Source organism: Auxenochlorella protothecoides, assembly GCF_000733215.1.
Source record: "Auxenochlorella protothecoides strain 0710 unplaced genomic scaffold scaffold122, whole genome shotgun sequence".
Classification (NCBI taxonomy): Eukaryota; Viridiplantae; Chlorophyta; class Trebouxiophyceae; order Chlorellales; family Chlorellaceae; genus Auxenochlorella; species Auxenochlorella protothecoides.
Genome location: NW_011934146.1, coordinates 70,584 through 86,575, shown reverse-complemented (window position 1 = coordinate 86,575; position 15,992 = coordinate 70,584). Strand labels below are relative to the sequence as shown.

The 15,992-nt window shown below is 63.8% G+C and overlaps 6 protein-coding genes across 6 annotated transcripts in view; 5 read left to right on the top strand and 1 right to left on the bottom strand.

Annotated features, from left to right (window-relative positions):
• Positions 1-302: 302 nt before the first annotated feature.
• F751_1016 (putative cytochrome c-type heme lyase) lies at positions 303-893 on the bottom strand (the record flags this gene model as incomplete). The annotated part of the gene is made up of 1 exon (XM_011397888.1): positions 303-893. The coding sequence occupies one exon, from the start codon at positions 891-893 to the stop codon at positions 303-305; it is 591 nt and encodes a 196-aa protein (XP_011396190.1).
• A 1,000-nt stretch (positions 894-1,893) lies between these two features.
• On the top strand, positions 1,894-3,956 carry F751_1015 (A/G-specific adenine DNA glycosylase; the record flags this gene model as incomplete). The annotated part of the gene is made up of 6 exons (XM_011397887.1): positions 1,894-1,980; positions 2,110-2,151; positions 2,242-2,598; positions 2,716-2,886; positions 3,164-3,532; positions 3,756-3,956. The coding sequence occupies 6 exons, from the start codon at positions 1,894-1,896 to the stop codon at positions 3,954-3,956; spliced, it is 1,227 nt and encodes a 408-aa protein (XP_011396189.1).
• A 444-nt stretch (positions 3,957-4,400) lies between these two features.
• On the top strand, positions 4,401-7,263 carry F751_1014 (Endoplasmic oxidoreductin-1; the record flags this gene model as incomplete). The annotated part of the gene is made up of 7 exons (XM_011397886.1): positions 4,401-4,457; positions 4,738-4,798; positions 4,979-5,233; positions 5,463-6,012; positions 6,284-6,386; positions 6,769-6,907; positions 7,070-7,263. The coding sequence occupies 7 exons, from the start codon at positions 4,401-4,403 to the stop codon at positions 7,261-7,263; spliced, it is 1,359 nt and encodes a 452-aa protein (XP_011396188.1).
• Positions 7,264-7,812: 549 nt separating this feature from the next.
• Positions 7,813-8,404, top strand: F751_1013 (hypothetical protein; the record flags this gene model as incomplete). The annotated part of the gene is made up of 2 exons (XM_011397885.1): positions 7,813-8,017; positions 8,127-8,404. 2 exons carry the CDS (start codon positions 7,813-7,815, stop codon positions 8,402-8,404), a joined length of 483 nt encoding a protein of 160 aa, XP_011396187.1.
• A 2,229-nt stretch (positions 8,405-10,633) lies between these two features.
• Positions 10,634-15,222, top strand: F751_1012 (Lysosomal acid lipase/cholesteryl ester hydrolase; the record flags this gene model as incomplete). Its single annotated transcript, XM_011397884.1, has 11 exons — positions 10,634-10,773; positions 10,960-11,674; positions 11,839-11,976; positions 12,155-12,233; positions 12,408-12,566; positions 12,697-12,770; positions 12,925-13,094; positions 13,354-14,008; positions 14,193-14,359; positions 14,608-14,944; positions 15,100-15,222. 11 exons carry the CDS (start codon positions 10,634-10,636, stop codon positions 15,220-15,222), a joined length of 2,757 nt encoding a protein of 918 aa, XP_011396186.1.
• Positions 15,223-15,768: 546 nt separating this feature from the next.
• F751_1011 (hypothetical protein) overlaps positions 15,769-15,992 on the top strand; it is a gene marked incomplete at both ends in the record, with an annotated part of 2,307 nt that continues 2,083 nt past the window's right edge. Inside the window, one exon of the mRNA XM_011397883.1 lies at positions 15,769-15,970. Coding sequence (XP_011396185.1) covers positions 15,769-15,970 — 202 coding nt within the window. The remainder of the gene's footprint in view (positions 15,971-15,992) is intronic.

The following is a 15,992-nucleotide window of genomic DNA, read 5'->3' as shown; positions in this document are numbered from 1 at the left end:
ACTTTAGCAGACTCCTGGATGATACTCTGTCCCACGCATGCCTGGCTGAGTGCCATGCTGGCTGGAGTGAAAGCCGATGTCACAACATACTATCACTAGCTTCCTTTGGAGTCTTCATTCTACATGGTAGCAAGTGAGCTGCGTTACCAAGAACAGTCAACGTATGGGAGGGGCAAGCAAGGGGCTGAGGCAGGGGTGAATGGCGTCGCACCACGTACATTTTCCAATGCGCCAGGAGCGGCGCCAGGATTCCGAGCCGGTTCACATGTTCCATGATGCACCAAACACAACCAAGTCCCTCGTCACTCCCGCTGCCACCGCCCGCTGGCCACCCAGCCCGCCTGCATGCGCAGGCGCTCCCACAGCGCCAGGGGCGAGTCCAGGGCGGGCCTGACGTCGAGGTGCATGGCGGTGGGCATGTCTGGGGAGGGCGCGCCGTTGTAGAAGTCGATGACGTAGCGCACCTCGCGCCCACCACCCCGCTCCACCACCCAGTCGTGGCGGTCGAACGGCAGGCGGTAGCCCAGCGCGTTGAGCAGGCGGGCCTTGGGCGAGACGTCGGCGGGGCGGCCGCGGAAGCGGAGCAGCGTGGGCGCCGGGCAGCCGGCCGCCGCCTCCCAGGCCCGCACCTCGCGCCATGCGCGCTCGTTCACCGCGTTGTGGATGGCCACCACCGCCGTCATGTCCTCCTCCGAGGGCGTCCAGCCCTTGCGCCGCATCGCGTTGTAAAACATCTGCTCGGAGGGGTAGGTCCACACCCCGGACCGCACGCCGTGTGCGGGCTGGTGCTCGGGCAGGGGGGCCTCGCCGCCTGCGGGGATGCTGGACGCCTGGCGCCAGGTGGACAGCGGCTTGGACTGCCCCGGCTGGGGGGAGTTGCTGGAGGAGGGCATGCCGTTGGGCGAGGGGGAGCCCACCACGGGGCAGCCACTGCCTGATGCAGACCACCCGAGGGGGGGGGGGCTGCGGAGGGGGTGGCCCCGATGACGGGGCAGCCTGGAGGGGTGTTGGCGGTGGTGGGGACATGGTGGACCTGGAGCATACAACCTCAGAGTATGGGTTCAATACAGGTTGACCGCATGCATAACCCAGATCCAGAACATTTTGTGAACATGATATCATTGTTAGGAATGTGCTCTGAAAGACAGAGGACTACGCTGTGTTGGACCATCAGCATTTCCTCCCCCACCACCATATACAAGAATATCTGCTCCACGCACCTCCACCGTAGGCACTTGCGGGTGGTTTACTCGTGAAAGAACCCACATCTGACTGAGAGACATTCGAGTCTTGGGTGGTCTGCGAGGCGGCCTTGCGGAAGAGGCGCCACCCCGACGCTTCCGGAGACTCCTGAGCCACCATGTCGGGGGAACGCACGTCAACCAGCAGGTAGGAGCGGCGTGATGATATCAGACGATGTAGAGTTATACTGAATATTAATGACTATTCCTCTTATGGATGTATGGCAGTCAGCAGGGAGTTTCCCTGGGGTTCTTGTCGTCGGGATTTGCGGGCGCGCAAACTTCTCGATCTTCGATTCACCTCGCGAAATTCGAATCCACGCCCCGTCGCGCCCCTCATTGTCTGATGTGACCCTTGGATTCTTCAAAATCCAGTGCGATCCTGACCCAAGGGACCTTGTTGTAATCTCAGTACTTCGTGCGAGCCCAGGCCTGGGGACCAGGGCGGCGCCTTGGGCAGCTCGCTCAGCTGTAAAGTTCGCCGTGCTGCACAGATCCACAGCAGGGCAACAGGCTGTTCCTCCGCATCCAGATTCGAAGGACGTGCAGGACTGCCTGTCTCCTTCGCCCCTTGCCCTTGACAAGGAGGCATGCTGGGCCTGTGAGGTGCCGCCTCCCCTTGCCACCCCGCGCGCTGCGAGGCTCCGCCGGCATGCCGCCACGCAAGCGCTCGCTGTCGTCGCAGCAGGATGAGCCGGAGATGGAGGACCTGCTGAAAGACGTCGAGCAGCTGCCGCAGGTTGAATGTGGTGGGTCCCGTGGCAGAGCTTTGTCTGCGGCTGAACTTGCTGCTCGTCGGCGCCTGCCCGCTGTCCCTGTCTGGACTCCCCTCCATGTCCCAAACCCCACCCCCACCCCAAACAAGCAGCTGCGTGCCTCCCTCCTGGACTGGTACGACGCCAACCACCGGGTGCTGCCGTGGCGCCGCAACCCCCACTCCCGCCTCCCCCCTTCGGCGCTGGCGGCGGCCGCCGCCGCCGGCTTCCACCCTGCCCCCGAGGGCTTGCCCCTGGACGAGACCATCTACCGCACCTGGGTGTGCGAGGTGATGAGTCAGCAGACCCAGGTGGCACGCGTGGCAGAGTACTTTGGGCGCTGGGTCGCGCGGTGGCCGCGCGTCGCCGACCTGGCCGCCGCAGACCAGGACGCGGTGAACGAGGCCTGGGCGGGGCTGGGGTACTACCGCCGCGCGCGGTACCTCCTGGACGGCGCGCGCCACGTCGCGCGCGAGTGCGCAGGCGCCTTCCCGCGCACCGCCGCCGGGCTGCTGGCGGTGCCGGGCGTGGGGCCGTACACGGCCGCCGCCATCGCCTCCACCGCCTGCGGCGAGCCGGTGCCCGTGCTGGACGGCAACGTGGTGCGGGTGCTGACGCGGCTGCTGGCGCGCGCGGGGGACCCCGCGGCCATGGCGCCGCGCCTGACCGCCGCCGCCGCCGCGCTGCTCGACCCCGGCCGCCCGGGCGACTTCAACCAGGCCATGATGGAGCTGGGGGCGACGGTCTGCGTCCCCGGCACGGCCCCGCGCTGCGACGCGTGCCCGCTGGCGGGCCGCTGCGCCGCGCTACGCCGCCAGCGAGAGCACTGGGGCGAGGCGGGGCCCACGCCGGGGGTGCCGGGGCCACGCGTCACCGACTACCCCACCAAGGTGCGGCGGCGCATGTGGGTGATTGACCCCGGTTTTGCGTGGGGAGGGGGGCTCCATGCCTCCTGCAGAACTGAAATCAGCTCTCCACAGAAGAGACACGGGGTCCAGCGGGCCCCGCAGTGTTGAAACTGACCATTCAATCTCGAAGGATTCGAGCAATGCCACTGTGCCAGCGCGCAAAACGCATGCTGGCCGTGCCATGCCCGACTATCAACACGACACACGGGCATTTCTCTGTCGCACCACTCCCTCCAGTCTCCCAAACATGCCCACATAGGTGGAAAAGGCGGCGAGGAGGGAGGTGGAGGTGGCGGTGGCCGTGCTGGAGGTCAGGCCTTGCTGCGGCACGGGACCTGGCATGCAGGCCTTCAGCCCCGCTTACCTCCTGGTCAAGCGGCCGGAGAAGGGACTGCTGGCCGGGCTCTGGCAATTCCCGCTCGCCGAGCTTGAGGGCGGCGGGGAGGAAAGCGCGGCCAATCAGCAGCGCGCCGTGGACTCCCTGCTGGCGGGCCTCCTGCCCGGCCTGTTTGATGAGTCCAAGGAAAGCACCGCGCCGAAGGTCGTGTCGCGGCGGGCGCTGGGCGAGGTCGTCCACATCTTCTCCCACATCCGCATGACCATCCGAGCCGAGCACGTCCTCGTTGCGGTGCGTCGTGCTTTCTTTCTGAGCTCTGGGTGTCGTCAGGCCTGCCCGCATTTGGGGTGCTGTGCATTACCATAGTGATCAGGGGGCTGCCGTCCGGCATTCATGCCGGGCGAGAGATGAAGGGCTGCATGTTTCAAGTCTCGCCTTGGAGCCCTTACCAGAACAACAGTGGGACGGGCATGCCTGACCACTCAGATCGCCATTGGCCCTCAACCAAGTGCAGGCCTCTGCCGCCCAGCTGGAGGACTGGAAGCGTGGCTCGGGCCGATCCAGCGAGTGCCCGGAGTGCCAGTGGCTGGAGCAGGAAGCCCTGGACGCCAAGGGCCTCAGCAGCAGTGTGCAAAAAGTCCTGAAGCTGTACAAGAGTGCGGCCAAGGAGAAGAGGCAGTCCATCACCAGATTCTTTGCGGCAAAGACCGAGTAGAATGGATGTTCTTCTCAACAGCATTATGTTCTTTATGGAGCGGCCAAGTTGATCGCTGGTCCACAAGATACCTTTCCCATTGTTTCTGCAGTGCGGCAACAAGCTGTATGTGCTCCAATGCCATGCTGCACCATTTGACCTCTGGTTGCAGTACACCATGCTTTCTACGTCAGGGACACGTCGCTGGACGGTTTCTACTGGCTTTCTTTCTTCAACACGCCGCGAATTCAGCCAGCTGCTCTGCAAGGACACCACGGACGTCGTGAACGCGCGTTGCATTGGACAGCAGGACGACGCAACACAGCGGCATCGATACCCATTCTGTTTTTTAAGGTCGTGGCCGAGGAGCATTGCGCCTGCTCAACTACGTGTGGCACATTCGTGGAAGGACATAGAAGGTGTGGGTTTCGACGTCGACGACACCCGCCCTAGCGAGCCAGGTCCATGACCAAGCTGTCCCGAGTGGGCGCCATGGTGGTCTTACTCTCCCTAGGCATTGCTGTCTTCCAGAGACAGGCAGGGACGCCAGGGCTGCAGCTCAGATTACCGTCATGGGTATCGAGTCACTTGCCGCCGGGATTGGCCTCCACCCTCGGGGTGGCACGGCCGGCGGTGGAGCTGTTCGACACGCCTTGTCACTGTGGGGTGAGCTGAGATTTCGGGTGTATCCCGATCAAGGGTGATCACTGTGCAGTACACTCAATATCGCTCTATGCTGGACAATGGGCGCTATGCGCGTGCTAGAGGAGTGACACCCTCCCTTCCCTTGCTCCTATGCCAGAACCTCGCGGGTTTGAATGAGCCCAACTCCTGCCATATGTCTGGGACCGTGGTGGACTGCTGTGAGTATTCATGGGTTGCAGGATCTGGTGTTTCCGGGGGTCGTCATTGGGGGTGCTCCAATGACAAGGGCGGTGATTTTTCGGCGTAGGCCGATTTGCTGTGGCATCCCCTCTTTCCCCCACCTAGCTTAACCCCTGCACCAAAGCCCTACCCTACTTGCCAATCCCTCCGCCCTGCAGGCTGCAGCTACTCGGCGGTGGAGCAGGTGAATCGCGACGACATCGGCCCCATCCTGGACAAGCTGGTCCAGTCGGCCTTCTTCCGCTACTTCAAGGTGGACCTCTACTGCGACTGCCCCTTCTGGCCGGACGACGGCATGTGCGCCATGCGCGATTGCAGCGTCTGCGAGTGCGAGGAGGACGAGGTGCCAAAGATCTGGCGCGCGGCCGAGGGGCGACTCGCCTCCGCCGACTCTCCCGCCGCCGCCTGCGCAGGTGCGTGTGTTGGAGGGTGGGAGTTCAGGGGCGGCGAGGATGCATGACGTAGTGTTTGTTGGTCACTGCACTTGGGAGCACGGAAGCCGGGGTCGTTCACTCCTGGCCAGTGGTATCTTGCAGATTTGACGGCCGGCTGGGGCCTCTCGGGCAGACCACCAACAGATCGCTCCGCTGCCCCAGCACTCCCTCCCCTCAACCCCCACTCTATCCACCACCCCACGAGCAGCGGCGGCGCAGGAGTCAGCGCTGGACCGCACGCTGCAGCCAGACATCCGACGCGCGCTGCTGGCAGTACCAGACTGGCGCGGGTATCGCAACCCCTGGATGCCGGAGGCGGACGACGCCGGCGTGGAGTACGCCTACATCAACCTCCAGCGCAACCCCGAGCGCTTCACGGGGTACGCGGGGGAGCACGCCGCACGCGTGTGGCAGGCCATCTACGGCCAGCCGGGGCTGGAGGCAGGGGCCTCTGCCGCGCCGGAGCTCCGGGTCTTCTACCGCCTCATCTCCGGCCTGCATGCCTCCATCTCCGCTCACCTAGTGGCGGAATCGCCGCTGCGCGACGACACGGGCGAGGTCTACGCCTGGGGCCCGGACCTGGCCGAGTTCAGGCGCCGCCTGGGCTCCCCGGAGCTGCGGGACCGCGTGGAGAACCTCTACTTCGCCTACCTCTTCGTGCTGCGCGCGGTGCAGAAGGCAGCGCCCCTTCTGCGCGGCGTGGAATACTCCACGGGCCTGCCGGAGGAGGACGCGGCCACGCAGCACTTCATGCACAAGTGGGCGGCATGGCTGGGGGTTGTAATGTTTGGGGGGGGTTGGGGGTGGGAATTGGTCAGGAATGGAGACAGGGGCAGCTGGGTTTGTGAGGCGGTACTGTCCAGGAGCCCTGATTTACTGGCTGGCAAGGCAGGGTGTGACACGCTCAAGGGATTTGGGAACGGCCAGTCATGCAGACCGTTCCTGTCCTACTGTTGCTCGGGTCTCGAAAGTCGACCTCGCGATTCATAAAAAGCCCCACCTGCGCTCCCTCCACATCACTCCGCACAGGCTGCTGGACAACGCGGCGCTGCAGCAGGTGTGCCCCATCCCCTTTGACGAAGGCAGGCTCTGGCGTGGCGAGGAGGGCCCCGTGGTGAAGGAGCAGCTGCGGGTGAGCGGGGATGTCGGGTGGGGGTGGGGAGTAGGCTTGATGCTTGCAGCCGAGCATCGTCGTGTGTACCTGGGAGGGAGTGGTTGGTCAGCCTGCGGCAGGAGGACAGGGGATTGCTCGCTGGGCCGCCACTCAGGGCACCCACCTGAGCCCTTGAATCGCTGCGGTGGTGGCATGATCGCCGTGCCGGCCCATGCCTGCCGCCTTCCTCCACAGCGATCAGGCTCGCAATCGCCTGGCACTCGATCTCGGCGCCCTGGGAACCCTTGGTGCGCGCCAACCCTCAAGAGAGCCTCGATGTTGAGCCGCCCACCGTATCATCCCACCCTCCCCTTCCCTCCCCTCCCCTTCCCTCCCCTCCCCCTTCCAGGCGACGTTCCAGAACATTACGCGGGTGATGGACTGTGTGGGGTGCGAGAAGTGCAAGATGTGGGGCAAGCTGCAGTTCCTGGGGGTGGCCACCAGTCTCAAGATCCTGTTCTCCGCCGAGGACTGCAGCGGCGCCCCAGTCCCCGAGCAAGGTGGGTGCTGTGGGAGGGGTTGGGCGACGCATGGCCAGCTCAGGATCTGGCCTGTCCCCTGCCTCTACAACCCCAGGGTGTGTTTGCTCGGGCATGCAGGACCTCCATGCGCCCCATGGGCCAACCCTCCCATTCTCTGTCCCTCCAAATAATCCCCCCCAGGCCTGCAGCTGGAGAGGAACGAGGTCATCGCACTCGTGAACCTTCTGGAGAGGCTGAGCAACTCGGTGGAAACCGTGCGCACGCTGAGCGTGCAGCTGGCGGGCGGCAGCGTGGCGCACCCCCAGGGCCTGGGAGCCATCCAGGACGTGGTGCAGCACGGCCTCGCGCCGCAGCTGCGCACCGGGGGGGCATGATGACGGCCAGGGGTGTCGTCAGGGGACTGGAGCTTCAGGCGCCCTCCATTCTACCGCAGTTGGGCACCTCGTGCATTGTTGTGCCAATGTGCAAGGATGCATGTTCCAGGTGGAACATTCATACAGCACCCTGGAGTTGAAGGCATTGCAGCACAGGGAATGGGGAAGGCATCTTGATTTCTGAGGATCAGTCTCGTACTTAACCAAGGAAGTCGATGGGCAGCTGCCCGACACCTCCCGGTGAAATGAGGTGTATCCCTTACAGTTCGCCGAGGAAGTGAAACCGGTCGACACTCCAAGCACTATACAATTCAGATAACGCATCAAGGCTCCATCCACATCCTCACATCCACTTGCCATCCCATAGCCCTCAGGTTCGCTTTGGGAATGGTCAGCCGGTGGCCTCCCCGACACCGTGTCGGAAAGCATTGCTGCCGCGATGCCGGGCATGATGCCTCGATGCTTCACTGCGCCCCGCGCTTCTCCAAGTCATCTCACCCCCCCGCCATCTCATCCACCGCCCAGGTACACGCCCAGCCACGAGAAGCGATGTGGGAGTTGATCGCTGCCGCTGCTGCCGGGCTCAATGCCGGGTCGGGGCTCTACATTGCCGCGGCGGAGCACCCCGCCGGCCTCGAGGCGGGCGTCGCCACCTATTGGTCCTTCTTTCCCAAGGTCTCCACCAAGGCCGTGACCCTGTCCACCACCCTGTCCGTCCTGACTGCCGCCGGTGCTGCCGCAGCCTACTTCACAGGTGAGGGGCTGGGATCTGGACCGTATGGGGGTGTTGCAGTGCTACGTATGTCACTTTGATGCTTGGTCACGTTTCTCTCACATGCTTGCCCCCCACCTCCACCCTGCAGGTGACCCTGATCGGGACCCAGCCTGGCTGACGTGCGCGGCAGGCGCCCTGACCGTCCCCGTGTTCGACTTCCTTTTCGTCGCCCCAACCAAGGCCGTCATTGACAGCCGGGTGATGATCGACCAGCCAGTCGCAGAGCGCGAGTCGTGGCTCAGGTCCTGGGGCCGCAAGCAGATCGTGGATGTGGCGCTGAAGGTGGCCACTTTTGGTGCCCTGCTCCTGGTTCTGGGTGCCAAGGGCGAGGATGGCGCGCTCGCTCGCCTGACGCGCCCCCGCTGAAGTGCCGCTGAACGGAGATTTGACTGGTGATGTGGCGCACATATTAATAGCAAGGTCTTCACCACCCCTCGCAAACATTCGGCGCTGCATCTGCTCTGCTCGGTCCCTACTCCTCCATCGTGCATCCTGCCACGCCATGTCAAGAGTGTCGCTGTCAGACGTTGCAGGGAAGATCTGATCACTAGGCAGGTGGTTGTACGATCAATTGAGCAGCTTCCACTTGATCGGACGGCAATAGCTTGAGGAATGTGCGCAGTTTCTCCTGCAGACTTGAGGGGACAATGGTGGATTCAACAAGGATTACCATACATGACTTATCGATTGGACATCTCCTCAGAAGAGGAAATGACAGCCTGATGCCGATCAGGCACCCCACTGACTCCTTGGAGAGGACCATTGGAAACAGTATGAAACCCGCCTTCCCGCCTCTTATCCCTGTAAACACATCTATTAACCTGAGCTGCTTGGACGGCCTGAAGAGAGAAGGCTGTTGAGGCATTCATGTCGATGTTTATGGACCCCCGGGCTGGGGCCGCATATGTAAGGTAGTACTCATCGTAGTCGATGCTGCGCAGATATTCGTACACCTCTCGCGCCAGGATGCCCGCCCTCTCCGCTTCCCCCCGCCCCTCCAGTGCTGCAGAGATGTGAGGACTGAAGTGAGCAGGACGTAAATGGGAGCGCAACTTCGTGCCCTCAAATCATTCTCACGATCCAAATCCCCACAAGAGTGTTTCAAGATACCTGCTGCTGCAGCGCGTAGGTTGCTCTGGGCATTGTTTGGGCTGTCCAGGATGCTTGCGAGGAGCTCCTTCAGGCGCTGGGTGTCGCCTGCCTTCACTGCCTCAACAGTGGATGGTAATAGAGCCTAGTATGGTGGTTGGGAGAACCGAAGTTGCCCTTGGACCTAGAGGCATGGTGAGTGTCAGGCACCCAGTGTGCCAGCCCGCATCCACTCGGCGACGATTCTAACCCATCCACCCAACAATGGGCTGATGCACACCTGGATCCTCAGCAAGGGTGCAATGTAAAAGAAGAGCGGCTTGCTGGGAGTGGACGCCATGTATTGGGTTGGTACGAGGGCGAATGCAAGGGCACCTGCCGCAGCCAGTCCCCCAAAGAGCACTCGCCGCTGCGAGGGGCATCAGTTGTACAGGTTCTGATGGTGTGCAGGACAACATCAGCACCCTCCTGGCCACATTCGATTTCCTCCTCCTCTGAATACGCTCGTTCACCCGCACAAGCTCACCGTCACAACTCCAGAGGCCGCCTCAGCTGCGTCTGGATCATCGCCAGTCACAAAGCTGACGTCAGCCTCACTCAGCCAGCTCCGATCCCCAGTATCTGGTATGCAGGAGGCACCAAAGTGACTGTGCAAAACTGGAAAGCATGCAGGCAGGCAAGGTGGGGAAGCACATTAACAAAAACAACCTGACATTCGCCTCCAGCAACTATCAACAGTGCAGTCACAAGCATGCTCTTGTACCTCCCGTGAAAAGCGTCTCGCGACGAAGTCCTGGTCCATCTATGCGTCGAATGGGGGGCTGCAGCTTCCCACCGCCCCCTCCTGCCTTCTGTAGAGGAGATGGGAGGGGAAGGATGCATGGCTGTGGGCTCAGTAGAGGTCCTTACCCTGCAAAAGAAACAACCTCCATCATCAAACCAACATTGCGCACCTGAGTTTCCAGCTCCTTGCGCAACTTGGCTGCCTACGAGGTGCAGGTGGGCTGGATGCTGGTCAGTCCTGGATCTCTTCGACATGAGAACATGGAATGACTGTGCCACCAGCACCACCAAGACATCAGCGTACCTCGACCTCCGCGAGTCTCAGCTTCTCCAGGAGCTCTTTGTCCCTCTCATCGGATGGAGCCGCGCCATTGGAGCTGGTCGATGGCTCTTGGGCTCTCACTCGCGTTCCATGCTGAGAATGGACCCGGGCACGGCTGAGCCTTATAGCTGAGAATGTGTAAGCTGCAGGCGTCTGAGCGCCGACGCCCCATGCAAGCCGGTAATGCATTGTTCTTGGCCTTTCTGGGCAGTGTGTTGGTGGTTTGGGGCCATGTCTGTCGACGACTGTTAATGATGGCGGACAACGGAGCTTCCCCATCTCGCGCCCTGGCATTGTGATTGGCGTCGAGCGGTGCGGTCCATTACGTCCGACACCACCATCCCACGATCGATTCCATGCCATGGCATATCCCTGCCCGGCAAAATTACCATGCATGACACATGCCTCCGAATAAGCTGCTGACAGCGCTGTCGCACATGGGACCCCGCAATGTGCGACAGGTGGCCGAGGCATATGTGTGGGCGGTGCTCCTGGTGCTTCGATGGTGCCAGATGCAGCTCCTGGAGCCCATTGTCACATGGTGAGGCTCATTGATTTGTCTGAGGAACCCCATGCATGTCCTTGGCGCTCGACCGGGCCTCGCACTGGTTCGACACTCATACGAGGCTGTTCGCATAACTGAGATCGCACTTTGTGGATCCCAGCCAAACACTCGCACTTACTTTAAACCCTCCCCATCATCCCCGCTCGCAACCGCAACACCAAGGTGGTTGGACACGGTGATGGCCAACTGGGAGGAGACGTTGAAGGCCTGCTTGCGGGAGGTGCTGGCGTACGCCACCCGCCTGCTCAACGGCGCCTCCAACGCCGTGGTGACCCTGCTGTTTGGGCGCTCCGCCTCGTCGCGCATGCGTGCCACCCGAGCCCGTCCCTCCCCCTGGGTCGATTGGTGGGCGAGCCGAGGCCGGGGCCGGACAGGCACCTTCAATGCCATCCTGGCTCGGGATGGCCTGGTGCCGGGTGGGGAGAGAGCGGGAGCGGATGGGTCTGTTGCGCCGGGGTTGCACCCATCCGGCCGCGCCCAGCGCCAGGGATGCGATGATGGTCTCACACGACTGCCGCCGAAGTCGGGCGCTGGCACGCCGTGGCGCTGGCGGTGGGGGTGGTGGCGCGGCCGGCTGGGGCGCGGGGCCTCGGCAAGCCAAAGCGGCCCTCGTGCAGTGCGCACCAGAGTGCAAGGCGGCGAGCGCGCCCCGCGCCCCGCGCACAGCAGCGGGAGCGAGCTCTTCCGGCGGCCGGGGGGCTCGGGGCAGTCGCAGGGCGCCCCCCGGCGCGGTTTCATGGAGGAGGGGCGCCTGAATGCCGAGCTGGCGCTGACCAACACGTTTGCCTGGCTGCGCACCGCCACCCGGCAGGCGCTGATGCTGCCGGACCCCAGCGTCACTGGCAGCGGCGATCCCGGCTGGGGCCCCAGCTTCAACGTGAGAGGGGTTTGAGTGGCTGGGTGGAATCGGTATCGTGGGGCCATACAATTGGAGCCACCCTCATGGGTGCGGTTCTGTGGGGTGCAGAGCAGATGTGTGCGGGCGTGTTGCCATGTGATTACTATTCAAGGACAGCACTCTCCTTCCATTCCATGTGCCAGGTGCCTGGGAAGGGGGATGGGCGACCGATGCCTCGGTCCAGCTCCTTCTCCCACAACCTGCGTGGCTTGTCCCGGAAGCCGTCCTTCAACTCAGCCGAGGATCTGCAGCACTGGACGGTGGCCGATGCCATACTACGAGTGAGTCACAGAGGGGGGGGGAGTGAGGTTCTTTGGCATGGCACCGGGGCGAGGTCGCATAATACGAGCAGTTGCTCATCATTCCTGTGGCTGGTCGCTTGTGCAGCTTGCAACAAAGGGTCCAGGCTAGCTTCTACCACCCTTCATTGATTAGTTTCATTTCTCTCATAATTCACAGGCAGGGTACCCGCTGGAGAGTCACATTGTCACCACAGAGGATGGATACATCCTCACCATGCAGCGCATACCTCGCAAGGGTGAGGGGCCTGTGGCTGGAGTGGGGAGTGGACCGGTAGTGTGCCTCCTCTGCGCTGGGGGATTGGTGACGGCCTCCACGTGACCATGGGTGTTGCACAGGATTCCCGGCGCTGCAAGTCATGGGGTTGGAGGCTGGCAACTGCTTCCCATCCTCCAACAACCCCTGCCCACAGACTCCAAGGAGGTGGTCTTCTTCCAGCATGGGGTCATGGACACCTCCCTCAGTTGGGTCAGCAATGGGGTGGAGGGGAGCCAGGCGTTTGCAGCCCATGATGCTGGGTTTGACGTCTGGCTGGGCAACTCCCGCAGCAACCCCCCACGAGCTCATATTGGTGAGGAGAGGGGGTGTGCAGGGACACTTCCTGGGTGACTCGCGCTATGAGATACAGGCGCATGCTAGCCACTGGTCGCCGGCGAAGGGATGCTGTGACCCTGTGATCCCCGGACCCGCTCTCCATGCAGATCCAGCCAAGTCTGGGCTGCGGTACTGGTACTACAGCATCAATGAGCTTGGCATCCAGGACATGGATGCGCAGGTCGGTGTGGACTCGTGCCTGTGGGTCTGCTGACTGAGCCGGGGAGGTTCGCTGGACCCTCTCTACACCTGGACTCTGTGATCCTGTTCAGGAACATTGCACAGCCATTTCCCAGCCGCAGTTTCCTGTATTGCCGCATGCCCATCCCTCGCAGCTGGACTTTGTGCACCGCGCCAAGACAGCGGAGCTGGCCAGAGCTGGGCGCCTGGGACATGTGCTCGGGGGCATGGGCGTGTCTGGGCTGGAGCAGCGTGAGGAGGAGCAGGAGCAGGGGGGGCCGGCTGAGGGGAAGCAGCACCGACACGGGACGCTGGGCCTACCCAGGTGAGCGCCTGCCTGGGGTATAGGGCTTGCCGGCCCCTCAACCAGGCTCCAGTGTTGTTGCAGTGTGCCTGCTGTTTTCCGAGCCTCCCCGGCGTTGGTAATCCTCACGCATGAGGATCCTCGCTGTCCCCAAAGTGGTTGGGATGACAGAAGCTGGGTGGACGTGGCCCTATTCCTCCTCTCCTCCCATCACCCTTTGGACGCTGCGTCCCGTGAGGGGCACCCCCTCCACCCGGATTCACCCTCTTGGCACTCGCAGATCCGCACGCTCCTCCGGCCCCGGCGCTCGACGCGGCCATCGCCGCAGCGGCTCCGACTCCGTGCTTGCAGCCAGGCGGAACCTGGAGCAGGGGGGTGCGGAGAGCTTGGAGAATGGCCCAGAGGGCGGACCGGGGCCTGGCACCACAGAGGCGCAGGCAGAGGCCGCCAGCATGGCGCCGGACGAGGGCTGGGGCCCGGCTGCGTCCTGCGCGGGTGGCCGTGGTCAGGAGGGCGGGCTGGCACAGGCTGCCGACAGCGCAGCCGCTCCGCTGGCAGGCGGTCGGGAGGGAGGGGCAGGTGTCCGTGCACATCATGCGCAAACGCCTGGGACGGAGGCGCTGGAGGGGTGCAGCGGCAAGCACGCGTCTGCATTCGCCGCAAGCCAAGCTGCGACTCCAGCTCCGGGGCAGCCCAGGGGCAGCACCGGGGCCCCAGCGCACCCGCCGAGCGGTGTCGGCGGCGCCATGAAACGCCAGGTGTCGCACGACGACGGCGTCGCAAGCGTGCAGTACCGCCTGCAGGCGGTGGGCCACTCCCTGGGGGGCTGCAGCCTGCTCATCTATGCGGTGCACCGCGCGATGGCGGGGCGGGCCCACCACCTCAAGAGGCTGGTGCTGCTCTCCCCGGCCGGCTACCACTCGCACTATCCCAGGGTGAAGGGAAGGGGGCATGGTGGGCTGGCTGTGCGTGACAAGCATGCTTCACACTTGGCATGCTGCACCAAAGGCATGGGCACGAAGACCCACACTGATTGGTAGCGGAACGGCATGTTGATAGTCCAGGGTGCACTCGCCCAGCATGCCCCCCCCCCCCCACCCCCCCCCTTCATCCTCACAGGCGGCCTGGATCTTCCTGTGGGTGCTGCCCACCTTCATGCGTGTGCTGGAGTGGCTGCGGCCGGGGTTGAGTGCTCCCGTCTACATCCCCTCATCCCTCCTGCGCTACATCACCTTCAAGCTCAGCCTGGACGTCCAGCAGCTGCCGGCTTTGAATGAGCTGCTCAGGTGCAGAGAGTGGGAGGGAGGGGTTTGGCCGCGGAGGTGCGGGCGGGGGCCCCATGCGGAAGAATGCTTCCGGCTGAATCGTGTGGCTGCGATCCGAGGCTCCATTGTCCCACCAGACGCCGATGCAGGCCTGCAAGCAACCTTTTCGCACCCGATTGCAAGAACCTGCTTTGGGCCAACCTCTTCTCCCCCCGAGAGACCCATCAGGTCGAGCCCGGTCCCCCCTATCCCCTCCTCCCAAACCTCAGGGCCGCCTTCCGCCTGCTGCTGTCCGGGGACGGCAGCGAGTGGGACCGGGCGGTGCAGATGCCACACTACAACCAGTACAGCATGCCCGCCCTGAGCCTGCACACCGGCGCCCACCTGGTGCAGCTCATAAATGAGCGCCGCTTCCGGCTGTACGACCGCGGGTCGCGGCGCGCCAACCGCGCCGCCTACGGCGTGGCCCGGCCCCCGGACCTGGCGGCGCAGTACCACCTCCTGGCCGGGCTGCCGGTGGACATGGTGGCGGGGCGGCAGGACGGCATCGTGGCCGCGGCGGACGTGCACACCCACTACACCATGCTGCGCGACGCGGGGGTGCGGGTGAGACTGAGGAAGTATGGGCGTGGGAGGAGGGGGATCGAGGCGGACACCCAGCCCTTGGGTGGTGAGGTGGGGGGCCGCTGGCCAAGGGTGGGCCGGCAGGCCGCGTGCTCCACGCCCCTCCGCACCCTGACCCCCACACCTTCCCACCGCAGGCGACCTTCAAGGAGTTTGACGTGGGCCACCTGGACGTTGTGTTTGCGATGAAGGACGAGGTACAGCATTATGTACTGCATCGCCTGCTGCTGCCCCCCGCCCCCCTTGGGCCCCTGGCGTGAGACGCGCGGCGCCTGTCGCGCTGTTGCTTGCCGCACCTCTTGTAACCTCCCCCCCCCCCGCCTCGCCCCCAATTCTCACTGGTATCGCTGCTGCTGCAACATGGCTGAATGCTGGCAGGGGTGGGAGGCAGTCTCAGCTCCACAACTGCCGTCACAAGACAAGCCCCCGGGCAGCACACTGTGTGCAAGGCCTGCATGCCATCCTGGCACGTGAGCTCAGTGGGGGTTGGGGCCCACTCCCACACCCACCGGGCCAGCACCGTCCCAGCATGCACAGCAGCAGATTCATGATCTGCATTGCGAACCAAACCGAGCTGGAATGCGACTTCGGGACCCTGGCCCTCCACCCTCAGCAGGGCACCGTGTTGCAGCGTTTTCCGTTGCATCACATGTTTGTCTGAGCCATTGGGATCCGCGCAGGGCCGATCGAGCCAGGGGCGCCCCCGTCCCGGTGTATGGAGGGCCGGCACACCCCGCCCATGCCCCGATAACCCACGCGAGTCACGCACTGAACCTGCGCTCCCCGCATTGCCGCGCACCGCTCCGATGACAGAGACGTCCGGGTCCCAGCCCCCGGGGTGGGACATGCGGCGCACCGTGAGCTCCCGTGCCGTGCAGGGTCGCCTGGCAGCCGAGGTGCTGCGCAAGCTCTCCCTGGCCGCCAGCGCCGACAGGAAGGAGGACCGGGACATCATCTGCAGCGAGGTGTTTGCCGACATCACCGGCGACCTGAACAGCGCTGCTCAGGGTGCATTAGGAGGATGGACTTG